General features: G+C 37.2%; 1 protein-coding gene and 1 pseudogene across 2 annotated transcripts; both read right to left on the bottom strand.

Moving 5' to 3' along the window:
- Positions 1 to 7499: 7499 nt before the first annotated feature.
- On the bottom strand, positions 7500 to 9958 carry LOC143562533 (acyl transferase 4-like). Its single transcript, XM_077050307.1, has 2 exons — positions 9551 to 9958; positions 7500 to 8429 (listed from the first exon to the last, which is right to left on the bottom strand). Exons 1-2 carry the CDS (start codon positions 9956 to 9958, stop codon positions 7563 to 7565), a joined length of 1275 nt encoding a protein of 424 aa, XP_076906422.1. The 3' UTR covers positions 7500 to 7562.
- Positions 9959 to 11071: 1113 nt separating this feature from the next.
- LOC143562532 (acyl transferase 5-like) lies at positions 11072 to 12454 on the bottom strand (annotated as a pseudogene). Its single transcript, XR_013140497.1, has 2 exons — positions 12047 to 12454; positions 11072 to 11924 (listed from the first exon to the last, which is right to left on the bottom strand). The product of XR_013140497.1 is annotated as an acyl transferase 5-like (transcript).
- Between the last annotated feature and the right edge of the window lie 1681 nt (positions 12455 to 14135).

Genomic DNA, 14135 nt, shown 5'->3' with positions numbered 1-14135 from the left:
GTCACAGATGGCCTTGAATCGTCGACCGTATTAAACGGCGAAGATTGTCACGGAGCAGATGCATCCGTTCAAGGGACATGTTACCGTAGGCTGCTTCAAGGGAGGTCCAGATTTGGCGAGCTGTGGATAGGCCGAGAATTTCGGCTACAGCCTCCTCGGTAAGCGAGGAGTTGAGAATAAGAATGGCCTGCTGATCGGAGATCGACCAGGCTGTGAATGCCGGGTTCGGCTGCTCAAAGGAGGCAACAGTGATGGTTTTCGGGGGAGGCGAGATAGAACCGTCAACATGGCCGAGTAGTTCTTGATTAGTAGTAAGAAGAGGAAGAAGTTGATTTTGCCAATAGAGATAGTTAGTGGAAGAAAGTTTGATTGTAAGCATGTGGAGGATAGTAGCCATGGGAAGCTTGGTGTCAATGGTGGTGGAGGAGGAGGAGTTAGCATTGGTAGACATGATTGATGGTGGGAGGCAAAGAATAAAGATGCAGGAGTTAGGATCGAGAAGGTGATAGAAATACTCTCTTATTTCTTTTGGAGATTAACAATACAATAAATAATAATCCTATCCTAATTACAAAAGGTAAGTTACAACTATCATTGACTATACAATTTGAATATAAATGAGAGAGAGATTTTAGGAGTGATTGATGGTGGACTTTTGATTAAGTCTGTTACGGTTGTTAGTACTGGCTGGAATATTACCTCCCCTTCCTTCACAATAGAGGCAAAAAAAATTTTATTTTCGCATTTTTCAAACAATTATTGCTAAAATTTCAACCCAAATTTTTTTTTACCGTGGATCTCTTACAAATTTCTACCTCTAGTTCATCAAGTTCTAACAATTCACAATTTGATGCGAATTTTCATAACTTTCAATTTCTCGTTACAACTGTTTAAAATAACATCTCTTTCAACACGTAATGAAGTTGAAGATATCGCAAGTTCAAGAGTTCGTATTGAAAGAGATTCAGGATCGCTAAGCAACATTGGTTATTCACGTTGGACTTGGAGTAAGTTGGTTATTCACATTGGACTTGGAGTAAGTGTTTTAAGTAAATATCAAGGGAAATACGAGAGGTGTCATCAATACCCAATGATTATGCTCGAATGGTAACCTTACTTAATGAACGATGTTGTACATGGAGCCACACCCAAGTGTCAATCTTAGCCTCTTAGGTAAATAAAGTAAAAATAATACAAGCATAGGTATTATTCTACTAGTAGGATATATCCTGTAATGGAACCTGAAATATTTAATTGGAGGGTCAAAATAGAACTGCTTTTAAACATTTGGTAGTGAAGAACTGAAGGATAGTTATGTTCTTACAAATCAAAATAGGGAATCTTTTGAAGAACTATGTTAAAAGAACAGCAAAAATTAGACATTTTTTTACAATAATTGTCACTGTTTTAAAAACCGGTTTTTTACTCGTACCGGATTTTGTTTCAAAAATGGTACAAACCGGTTGAAGTGTTGAACCATGATGTAACGGGAGATTCAACCGGATTGAATACTTTATCTTGTAATTTCATATAAACACGACTTCAACTCAAAAAATAACCCAAAAATACATTAATAAATATCACACATGAACAAAACATCATACATGAGCATTGATCGAGTCAAATAGTAGTTTATACCGTGTATACAAAATTAACCATTTACATCTACCAACCTTGCATTTGCAGGATACAAAATTGGATGATTCATGAATTGTCGTTTACTGTGTTTATTCATTTCAAATTTATCCACTAGGTTAAAAGTCATTTTTAAAAAATATGGGCTGCAAAAAGTATCAAAAATCTCTTGGGTTTAAAACCGGTTTGCCGGTTTAACCGGTATTTTTGAAAAACCAGAGGTATGATGTTCTATCAAACCGCCCAAAATATCGGGCTCTAAATACTTCCTTACAAAAATCCGGTATAACCGGTTCAACCGAAGAGTACGTACCGGTTATTAAAACATTGATAATTGTACGTTTTATTTGTTTTGTATACTTAAAGGTATCAAAGTCGGCTTAGATATTCTTTTCATAAAATATTTATTTGATTTTGTTTTTACTTTGAAGTACTCCATCGATGGTCTTAAATTATTATAACACGGATTTGTGATCATCATCAGCAATTTTCAGAAAGAGACAAAAATAAAACCGGCACTAATTGTTTTGAAACCAAAAATTATAATAATATATAGTTAGTTTGTACACCTTAGGTTCTGCTAAATGTGTTAATTATATATACATAACTTTTGTAATTTTTATTTAACGGCCAACAAACATGGAATGCCTAGGTACTCCGTACGGGGTAACCCAATAACAAAAGACCACCGTTAGCTGGCCCATCCCAGCTGAAGAAACACTACGTGACCCTGGGCAGATTACGGATAATCTGGGGGTTAAATAGATGTTTCCCACGAGGGTTAGGTCCGGCAAGATGGTTATTCTTCTGATGACCTGCAAAACAGACACCGTGAGCTCGTCACTGAGAAGGGGGGGGGTACCTCATTGTGACCACCCTCCGGCGTGAGAATCAGACTAGATTGCTCTTAAATATAAGTGTATATTAAGAGAAATTGCTAGAGCAGATATCAGATAAATATATGGAGATATAAGATAATGATACCGTTCCAAGGTGTTGGAGTATTTATAGCCGAAGGTAGGTTTCCAAGCAGGTACAGCCAGCTGTATAATATTCCTTTTCTACCAACTGTGGGCTACGCACGTGCCATACTAGTGGTTGGTGGGTAGGCAGCGGCTGATAGTGACATGGCCGGCTGTGTACTATTCCTTTTCCACCAACTGCAGGCTATGTACGTGCCACGACAGGGGTTGGTGAGTAGGCAGCGGCTGATAGTGACATTAAGTATTGGAGCGTGCTCCTCGTCGTACTGTTGTCAGTGAGCTGTCGCTGCTTTGGTCAGATCTTTTGTCCATACCTTGGCAGGTATAGTACAAAAGATCCTCCAGTAGCGTACGGACTGGCTCATTTGGGCGGGAGTATTCCCGGCTTTGGGCGGGAGTATTCCCGGCTTGCTCATTCCTTCAGGTGACATAATTCAGTAATGTCACCTGAAGGAATGAGCAAGCCGGGAATACTCCCGCCCAAAGCCGGGAATACTTCCGCCCAAATGAGCCGGTCCGTACACTACTGGAGGATCTTTTGTACTATACCTGCCAAGGTATGGACAAAAGATCTGACCAAAGCAGCGACAGCTCACTGACAACAGTACGACGAGGAGCACGCTCCAATACTTAATGTCACTATCAGCCGCTGCCTACTCACCAACCCCTGTCGTGGCACGTACATAGCCTGCAGTTGGTGGAAAAGGAATAGTACACAGCCGGCCATGTCACTATCAGCCGCTGCCTACCCACCAACCACTAGCATGGCACGTGCGTAGCCCACAGTTGGTAGAAAAGGAATATTATACAGCTGGCTGTACCTGCTTGGAAACCTACATTCGGCTATAAATACTCCAACACCTTGGAACGGTATCATTATCTTATATCTCCATATATTATCTGATATCTGCTCTAGCAATTTCTCTTAATATACACTTATATTCAAGAGCAATCTAGTCTGATTCTCACGCCGGAGGGTGGTCACAAGGAGGTACCCCCCCCCCCTTTCTCAGTGACGAGCTCACGATGTCTGTTTTGCAGGTCATCAGAAGAATAACCATCTTGCCGGACCTAACACTCGTGGGAAACATCTATTTAACCCCCAGATTATCCGTAATCTGCCCGGGGTCACTTAGTGTTTCTTCACCAGCCTTACGGAGCCCTTAAGTGTCTCCAAATTATCTCTAGTTCCAGGAAAAACTCACCCGCCCGAAGGCCCACTGGGTTCAAGTTGTGTTTCGAGACGCTTTCGTTAGTAGCTTGCGTTTGGCTGTTCTAGGGTAAACTCCAATTGCCAATATCATAGAATCTTTTGTTTGGGTTAGGTTGTTGGTTTGAGTTCAATTAACAATTTTGGAAGATTGGGTTGTTTGGATTGTATGGATTAATGATGGGTTTGGGAAATGATGAAAATATAGGAGATTTAGATAAAGATAGAGAACATGTAACAAGATGGACGAAAAATACCTTAGGGAATGTTAAATTTTTAAATAACTTTTTTATGTGTAAAGCTCAACGGCTCTTCCTTCTATCCCCGTGTGGCCGTGCCCAACAATCACATTCTCCACCTTGGCCGTTGCACCGACCATAAACTATCCTACACAGTACTCGTCAACATATCGTTAGCTACATATACATAAATACACTATAATTTATAAAATAAAATACTAACTCATTTAAACGATTTAAAAAAATACAAAATTCGTTAAAAGCATCAATAAAATATCAAAAATCAGTAAAACATCAAGTAAATTATGAAACTTATTAAAATTATTACTAATAAAATACAATTTTAAAAATATTAATTGTCAACATCCGAAGAGTCAGTGCCGGATCATTACCTTAAACTGAAATCGTTTGAATGATTGGATGATTTTTTTAGAACAATAAAAAAGAGTTACATAAAAAGAGTCTACAAAAAAAATTGCATAGAGTTTACATAAAAACAATTATAAAACAGTAAATTACATAATTCGATTATGGTAGATTTATATGGGTGAATTCTTATACAAAATGTTATAATAATGAAAATGGTGACAAGTCATAATTAATTGTCAAGTGTTAAGTTCGGGTCAACAAGGGGTGACATAAAGGGAAAAAAACACATATTTTATCTCTTCACACGCAATACACATTTTAATTCCATCATTATTATAAAACATTTATAACTTTTTACTACGATAATTAAAAAAAATCACGATAATAATAAGTGTACTTTTATGTTTAATATGAGTATGACTTTGCTTTATAAAAAATAAAGAAAACAATCATGTCATTGAGTTTTTTGTTCGTCTTATGTCTCTTTATTTATCATTGTGTTTTCTTTTTTCAAAAATGATAAAATCTAAACATTCATCATCATCATCATCATCGTACTCAGTATATCCCACCAATAGCAAAGCTATGGTAGGGTCTGAGGAGGGTAAGATGTAGGCAGCCTTACCTCTACCCCATAGGGATAGAGAGGCTGTTTCCGGTGAGACCCCCGGCTCGATAGTAGTTTTGCATCAAGCCTTGGACATAAGGCACATGGCACTCAATCATCGGGACACCGGCTGATCGGTGCATGTACCCTTATCTTTCAGCTATCAACGCCACTACATGATGCCTGATTAACCGTCCGTCACTTTTAATGTTATTTTCACGAGATTAGTAAAATAACGTCAAAATTAGTGCAATTTCACTTTTGCCCACCCGAGGGTTCACACATATATACATCATATGTGCGCACCGCAAGCAGGGCTAAAATCTAAACATTGTAATAGTGAAATAACACCGTTTTGTAATCCTAATTTGTATATATAATTATGAAATGATAACAAATTAATCTAATACATATTACACAGTGACTTGAAACGTAAAACATAATAGTAAGTACATAATACAAATGATATGAATATAATACATAATGACTAAAACACAATGATGAATATAAAATTTGCAATGCCAAACAAAAGATAAAATGATGAGCATTAAGACACAATAACGAACAAAAGATATAATGACTTAATTTATGTTTTAAATTTTATTTTTAACAATATTACCAATTGAAAACACTATGTATAGAAAACTAAATTAGAAAATACAATGGCCAACCAATAACACAATGTATAAAAACTCATAAATTTTTTTGTTAGTTTTTTTACAACAATTTGATACTCATATTAAAGATAAAAAACGTTTGTTATTACAGTGAATTTTATTTAAATTGTCGTACGAAAAAATTATGAACGTTTAAATATGATGGAAGAATTTACATTTGCTTGTATGTGAGAAAGGAAAGTCAACAAATATGCACTATTTTATTTATGCACTTTCAATTAATTTTTTTTTCTCTTTAATTAATCACAATCTTAAATTTAAAATCAATCGACAAGATTGTTTCTCTTATTTTTCATTTTTTTATATTAACCTAACCCATGATATATATTACTCATTCATATACTTCCCGTTTTCAGTGTGACACTCATCAACAAATGACTCATCTAACATGATAATTAGTGTATTTATTTAATAAAACATCAAAGATTGAAATAATATAATAGATGATCCAACAATCAATATTACGGTTGATACAGTCGCTTGACAAAAACGAATTACGTAAAAATAATACGTTTATTTTGTATATAAAGAATGAATATTAGACTAAGAAACCATATCAATCATAAGGAAAAAGTGTTTAAATGCATACCCATGAAGTATACCCGATTGCATTAGGCAAGGAATCGACAAGGGTGTAGCAGTGGCTACCCGCAAGGGGTATCCAAAGGTACCTCTACCATCCTTATAACATTTAACAATTACACACCACCACCGTTATCCAGACCTCTTTACCAAGTCTAGTTGTGGGTAGCAATATACAAATTAATATTGTGCTTCTTATTTGGCACTATCAACGGGGGCAGATCTACATAGTCCGAGAGGGGTTTAACGGAACACCATGAGTTTCGAAATTTTAATGGAATGCTATATAAAGTAACTAGAGTGAACCCCTATCAAAGCTGAACAACTGATGTATTAAGACTTTGTATTGCAACATTAGTGTCCTGTGCGGGTTTGAATCCCGTCTGTTACAACTTTTTTTGAATGTTTAAATTGTTAATTTGTTAAAATAAATTCTAAACAAATTCTACGTTGTTAATTTGTTGACTCATTATATGTTTAAATTGTTAATATGATCATTTCTTTAAATTGTTGCTTGTTAATTTTGTTTAAATTTTTAGTTGTTAATTTGTTTACTTGTTTATTGTTAATTTGTTAGAAACTAGCTTGAGCTAGATGAAAATTTGTTTAAACTTGAATTTGATTTGTAGGTAATGCATTATGAATGTTAAGAGAATTTTGAAAGAGAACCATCAAACTTTGGATTTATCATATTCAAGTAATGAATAGTCTAAAATAAATTTAGATGATATTTCATATGGTCCTTGTAAAAGAAAATCAAATTCATCTTATTACCCAAGTAAAAAAAAAAAGATTATTGTATTTATATTATTTGTTTTTAATTTTTTAATGATAATATGTTTTTACAATATTTTATATTTTTTTATTATGTGATGAACCCTACCCAGCTACCTGACTCAAACTGTCGAAATGACCCAAAAAATTTTATATTCTACCCTACAAAAATGGGACATTTACAAAAGTAAACCCGTTAAAAAAATTATTGGATCCGTTAGTAACTATCACTATTAGAAGAAAAATCAGTTAATTCATAGTTTCATTATTTTGTAAGTGATTTTTAATGCTATTATTTCGTTACTCTACCTTCATTATTCTACCATTGTATCCTTTGATTATACATTTGCAAGGCATATTCATAGCAACAATCAACAACTTTTTTAATATTTTAAAGACATACAACAATATTACAATGACGTATTGAAACTTAAAATTAATCACAAACCACAATATGAAATACAAATTTTAAATCTGCAACAGCAATTAATGATTTAAGATTGTAGTGAAGGAATGAAGAAAAGGTTCAAGTTGGTGTTTGTCCACACACCATGTCATGAGCCGTACTCCTTTACTTGGGCGTGGCAACCTGCCCACAATCGCCACCGGCAAGACCGCGGAGCCTTGCATAGGAACAACATGAACCGGTGGTCCGTTTCCATAGTCAACTTCGTTTAAACCAAGCCATCCCCATTCAGTTAAATACAATGTCTCATAACCCAACGATGCTGCGTAAGGGTCTTCATTATTCGGACCATAATCTTCCCTAATCCATTTGGAAAAATATTCGGGCACATTAGCTTTGCCCGCTTGAATCATTCTAACCATCTCAACGATTGGGGCTTTTGCTAGTGTCTCGCTAGATGCGGTAATAGTCACTGGAAAGAAACAGTTACCGTAGAAACCTTTTGGTAAGGGCGGGGTCACTAAAGGCCTACAATTTGCGGCAAACACAAGTTTCATTGTTTTATTTTCGGAACCTGAATTTACTGCTTTCGTACGGTTCTGCCATAAAATGGCTGCCACAATTTCGAAAGTCGAACAATGTTTTTTTGGGGATTCTTTCATGAACTTTTGTTTGAGTAGATTAATGTGGTCAAGGGAAATGTCAATACTGGCTTGCTCGAGATGGTAATCCGGGAGTACTGCCTCATTTGGTGGTGGTACGGTGGTTGGAGGTGGTGGTTGTGGTGGTGGAGTGAAGTTACGGTGCCATGAGGGCTCAACGGTTAAAGGATCAATGCCTCTTGCGTACTCCCCGACTGCATTAAGAAATTGTGCGGCCCCTATACCGTCGCAAATTGTGTGGCTAAATACGAGGCCCATTACAAACCCGTCGCCGAATTCTGTTATCTACGTATAAGAAAAATGCATGATTAAGATAAAAAAAAATCATAAATCATAAAGCAGAAACAGATTTTCAAAAATGGGCAGCCTTAATGAAACAAAGATGCATAATCTAGGCAACACTTTGGCCTAGTGCGGAAACTAGTAAAAATGATTTTGCAACACAACAATCTGACATGTTTCGTGCTGACGCTATAGAGGAGCGAGCCTAAAGAGGATGATCATGCCAAGAAGGTGTTGTCATTAGAAGGTAACGCTGAAACAGTACCTTGTTAGGTTGCTTACTTAGGCCGGCTAAAATGGTGCAAGACTCGTTCAGCTATGCAGGAGCTTACCTATTTATCAGAGTGTTGGTAGCTAGGGCCGATCCATGGGCCAGCGAAATGAGGCAAGTGCTTTAGGCCTACACTTAATTAAGGTCTTTAAATTCAAAAAAAAAAAACCTTTATATATAGATATATTATAATGGACAAAGTAAACTCAAGGTTATGTATTGGTCGGGTGACAAACTTGGCTATTGTTAAGCTATGAGTCATGAGTTCATAACTTGTAGCAAGCATTTCTTTTATTATTATTATTTTTTTTTGTCATAATGGTCATTAAAAGGGTCACAAAATTTTGTTTCGATTTAGTCCTCCAAACCCGTTAAGCCAGCCATGTTGGCAACAATTTAGGCCTCCAAACTCGTTAAGCCGGCCATGTTAGCAACTATTGTACCTGATTAGGTTGGTTCCATAGGAGCCCGTTGTCCTCTAGCGTGTGGGATGCGAAAGAGCCTTACTATTGCATACAACATCTTCTTTGCATGATTGTTCTCTTTAGGCTCCTTTGTAGCCTAGGCTCGACACATGTCACATTGTGGTGCTGCGCGCCAAATCATTTTTCTTGGATTTCAACGTTAGAATAAATTGCTACCTAATGGTGCCTAATGTGTGATTTAGTGTCTTTGTTTCATTGGGTTTGTCAAAATTTTGTAAACTTTTTGATCCACTTGCCTATTTAATTTAAAAAGTATATCCAAAAATAAACTATAATATGGGGTGGTGTTTGAATATAACGACCCTAATATAATGACGATAACCCACTGTCTTCTTTAGAAACGGATTTAGTCCTCATAGACTACATACCTGCATTAGAACAAGAGGGTCGAGTCCTTGATTTTCAGGAGGATGGGATGGAAGTAACTCGTCTAAAGGAGTCAATGTGACATCTTTCAAGTAACCAACCGAGTGAAGGCTACAAGCGGCCGATGCCTCCACAAACCAAACACCATCGCCGGTGCAATCAATGGTGGAACCATCTGAAGAAAGACGGCCGGCTAGAGGATAGTAAGGGACCAAAGCCTTGGACAGGGCCTCACGTATGATCGACCATGCAGCACCATGCGGGCCAATTGGCTCAAACACATGAAGTGTCCGTGCAGTGCGTCTGATAACTGGTAATTGATCTATTCGTGATAGATCGAGTGTGATCGATGGTGTTGGCCCGCTTGGTGCAACTAGTTTTCCATCTGTTTTGGTGACACCAAATTCCATTGTGATGAAGTGATTGTTGCATTGGTATCCATTGTTACATACAAATTTATAACCAAAGCCAAAGATGGCCTTGAAGGGGTCTGTCTATAAACATGGCCGGCCGGCTCACTTGTCTTCTTTTGAATTAAGAACAGGTAGATGCTGAAAGCTAAAATAATAACAATAACAACAAGAACAGCTTTATCACTAAATATTTATATACGATATTCGGGATTTAGGTTAAACTTTAATGATATTCAACATTTAAAGGATGTCATTTTTCGTATGTACTTAGTGTTGATCGTTTGATTCATCTAAAATGATATGTTTGTAATTTTTGACTTTTGTTTATGTACGTTTTATTTTAATCTTCCGGTTTTGAATTTGTTATTTAATTAGACGTTTGTTTGAACGTTTGTTTTACGGTTTATTTCGGGTTATTCGGATTAACAGAATCCGATCCAAGTCCATCCTAAATCAGTTCGGATCGGATATCGGATATCGGATAGGGTCCAAAATATTTTAAATCCGAACAATCTGAACTGAATAAACGAATAATCCGTTATCTGATACGATGAACACCCCTAAATATGATTGTAGCCCTACTTAGTGACTCAGTCGTCTACGCCACTAGTAACCTCATGCAAGTTATTAGCCACTAGTTGTGATGACGCGTGTGTTCCCCTTGTAGGACCACTGTCATCCGTCAAATACCGCTCCTTAACCTCGCCCATGATGGGGAGCGCTAAGAGTGAGGGGATGTGGGGCCAACTAATTCTTAACCAGTAATATCATTATTCAAAATTTTTATAAATAAAAAATATTGAATAATAATAGGTGTTGGTTAGTTAAAACCTCCATTACACAAGTTTGATAAGTTAGTTAATGGCTTAATATCTAGATGACACCACTTTAGGTTAACAAATCATGCTCCACAATACCTAGTCTTATATTCAACAATTTTATTAATATTTATCCAATTTGTTACAGACACCACTGATATATAAGTGACAACGTTTTTTATTGTTTTATATATACAAAATAAAAATAAAAAGAAGTTTATAAAGATAATGAAACAGAAATTAACATCAAAACCATGGTATGATATAGAAACTTCAAAGTGACAAAACTTAATTAATGAGGTAATATTGTAGGGATGGATTGAAGAAAAGGTCGTAGATGGTGGTTCTCCACACACCATGTCATGAGCCGTATCCCTTTATCTGGACGTGGCACGCTGCCGATAATCGCAGAAGGTATGACAGCCGAGCCCTGCGTCGGAACAACATGAACTGCTGGTCCACTTCCATAGTCAATTTGCTCGAAACCAAGCCTTCTCCAGTCCGTAATAAACAAAGTTTCATATCCTAATGGTGGTGCAAAAGGATCTTCATTTGTCTGGCCAACTTCTTCCTTAATCCAGTCGGAGAATTCTTCTGGCAGCCTAGCTTTGGCTTCTTGAATCATTCGAACCACCTCAATGATCGGTGCTTGTGCTAGTGTCTCGTTGGATGCGGTTACAGTGACCGGGAAGAAACAGTTTCCGTAGAAACCTTTTGGTAACGGTGGTGACACCAGCGACCGACAGTCTGCGAAAAACACAAGTCTCATTGTTTTACTTTCTGAACCGGATTTAATTGCTCTAGTCCGGTTCATCCATAAAATGGCTGCTATAAGTTCAAAAGTTGGAACACTGTTGTAAAGATTCTTCCTTGATTTTATGTTTGAGTTGAGTGATTTGATTGAGTGGAATGTCAATGGTGGCTTGCTCGAGACGGTAATCTGGTGGTGTGAAATTTGGTGGCGGAATGGTGGTTGAAGATGGTGGAATGAAGTTACGGTGCCATAATGGGGTGACGGTCAATGGGTCAACACCTCTAGCACACTCGCTGACTGCAGTAAGAAATTGTGCAGCTCCTAGACCATCACAAATAGTATGGCTAAATACGAGGCCTATTACGAACCCGCCCTCATCGAATTCGGTTATCTGCGTAAGAGAAATGCATAGTTTAGGATAAAATATTAAATAATAAATTTATCGGCTTTAATGGGCTCAGACATGCTCTTGTCTTGGAAGTTGGTTACTATTTTACAGTGTTTTTCCTATACCTGCATTAGAACAAGAGGATCGATTCCTTGATTTTCAAGAGGGTGGGATGGAAGTAAGTCGTCAAATGAAATCGATGTGAAATCCTTAAAGTAACCAACCGAGTTAAGGCTACAAGTGGCCGTTGCCTCCTCAAACCAAACACCATCACCGGTGCAATCGATGCTGGAACCATCTGGAGTAAGATGGCCTGCTAGAGGATAGTAAGGGACCAAAACCTTCGACAAGGCCTCACGTATGATGGACCGTGCGGCTCCATGAGGGCCGATTGGCTCAAACACGTGAAGTGTTCGTGCATTGAATCTAAGACCTGGTAGTCTATCGATTCGTGATAGATCAAGCATGGTTGACGGAGTTGGCCCGCTTGGTGCAACCAGTTTGCCATTTGATTTGGTCACACAAAGTTCCATTGTGAAGAGGTAATTGTTGCACTAGTATGGCCATGTGTAATATACATATATATATATATATAAACAAAAACATAGCTTTAATAGGATATATATGATATGTGTGTATGGGTTTCAGTACAGAAACCCTACTTGGCTGGAAAAGTCAAAGTCTAACCTTATCAATTGATTGGGTAATCATGGCCTCCTCTTAACGACTCTTGATTATTTTGAATAAACTTTAAAAAAATCAAAATAGTAATAACAATACTTTTAGGCATAGGCTAGTCACACACCACATATGTTATTTTGGACATCAGGTGCACCTATACAACTCGTATAGATGTTATATGGCCAATATATACAGGTTCGAAATTATTTCAATTTGTTTTGGAGTGTGACAGGTGTTGTTTCTTTGCATCATGTGGCTCCTATATAGGTTGGCATGTTCTGAGACCGATCAACACCTTGCGACTCCCATACATGAACGAAGCAAAAAAGCTCACGTCCCGAAACCTAGGGAGAGACAACTCGTCAGTTCCACAACACTAGATGCCCTTTTCATAGCCAAACTGTTGATAAACCTCATATTCCGACTTACATCCACACCAACGAGTTACACACAAAGCATCAGCCTTCCAATCCGGCAAGGGAACAACCCATCATGCACCTTCACCCCATTGGGCGCTGGCTACAAAAAAATCCATTTATTAATTTGCTAGTTAAACCACAACATTCAAATAAAGCCGGGCTAGTAAAGCCCTATTGTCTATGTAATAATGACACACATTTTAACTAACATGTACTAGTTAAACTACAGCATATAGTCTTATAAATACAGTGTATATTTCTATCATTCCGGTGTGGCTCTTTGTTATATGACTAATTTGGAGTAGCTTTGGGTTTTACTATATTCTTGAATTTTCTTAGCCAATATACACGTCAAATAACAATGCCTTGATAACTACAAATGTTAGGTGAACCAAACTCCAACTCGGCACTTAATCTTAACCATGGATCTAGAAATTGTTATTATCATACTAAATTTAATGTTTTGTTGTTCACTTGTTTTAAAAAGTTTAGTTGAAGTGTTATTATTTATATTTATTGTTTGATGAGATTGTTTAGATCAGTATAGTTTAACCATATTTTGTAATATAAGTAGTTTAAAATAAATAAGAAAATTAAGACTGTGTACGTTTGGCCATAGCTCTAACAACCTCCGACCAAAACATGTTCATAAGGGGGGGCGGGGCATGCGTGATGGAGCTCCCATCACGCGTGGTGAGCCTCTCCACACCGCCGCCGCCCCTTTGTCACGCGGAAAAAATGGAATTTGCGTGATGGGTGTCACGCGTGAGATGGGGTGAAAACCAAGAAATCTATCCGTTGGGAGGGGGGTGGTTATGACCATTGGGGGGGAGCCGTCACCGGAAAAATAACAGGGAAGATGAGTAATGCTATTGCGTTTGTTTTGTTAGTGTTGTTATTATTATATTTTAAATACAATTTACACATTTAACCCCTTAACTTTCACATTTCTTTTAAACAGAATTTAGAATAATTTACGAATTAAACCTTGAACTTTTGAATGCTATAAAAATGATATAAAAGTCGGCTAAGTTGCCGGAAACGTGACGAGGCCTATATCAACCATTTTTTTGTCGGTTTTTATTTATCTTTGTAACACTTAATCTTGCAAAAA

This window comes from Bidens hawaiensis, unplaced genomic scaffold (assembly GCF_021521415.1).
Source record: "Bidens hawaiensis isolate Kalapana, Puna unplaced genomic scaffold, B.hawaiensis_p1.1 tig00021032_1, whole genome shotgun sequence".
NCBI lineage: Eukaryota > Viridiplantae > Streptophyta > Magnoliopsida > Asterales > Asteraceae > Bidens > Bidens hawaiensis.
The sequence above is the reverse complement of the archived record's forward strand: the minus strand, read 5'-3'. Positions and strand labels throughout refer to the sequence as shown.

Bases quoted from the DNA above. Each gene is read 5' to 3' on its own strand.
- LOC143562533 (XM_077050307.1), bottom strand. From the start codon at position 9,958: ATGGAATTTGGTGTCACCAAAACAGATGGAAAACTAGTTGCACCAAGC. The intron at 8,430-9,550 runs GTATGTAGTCTA...TCTTATACGTAG, and splicing joins ACCCTCTTGTTCTAATGCAG to ATAACAGAATTCGGCGACGG.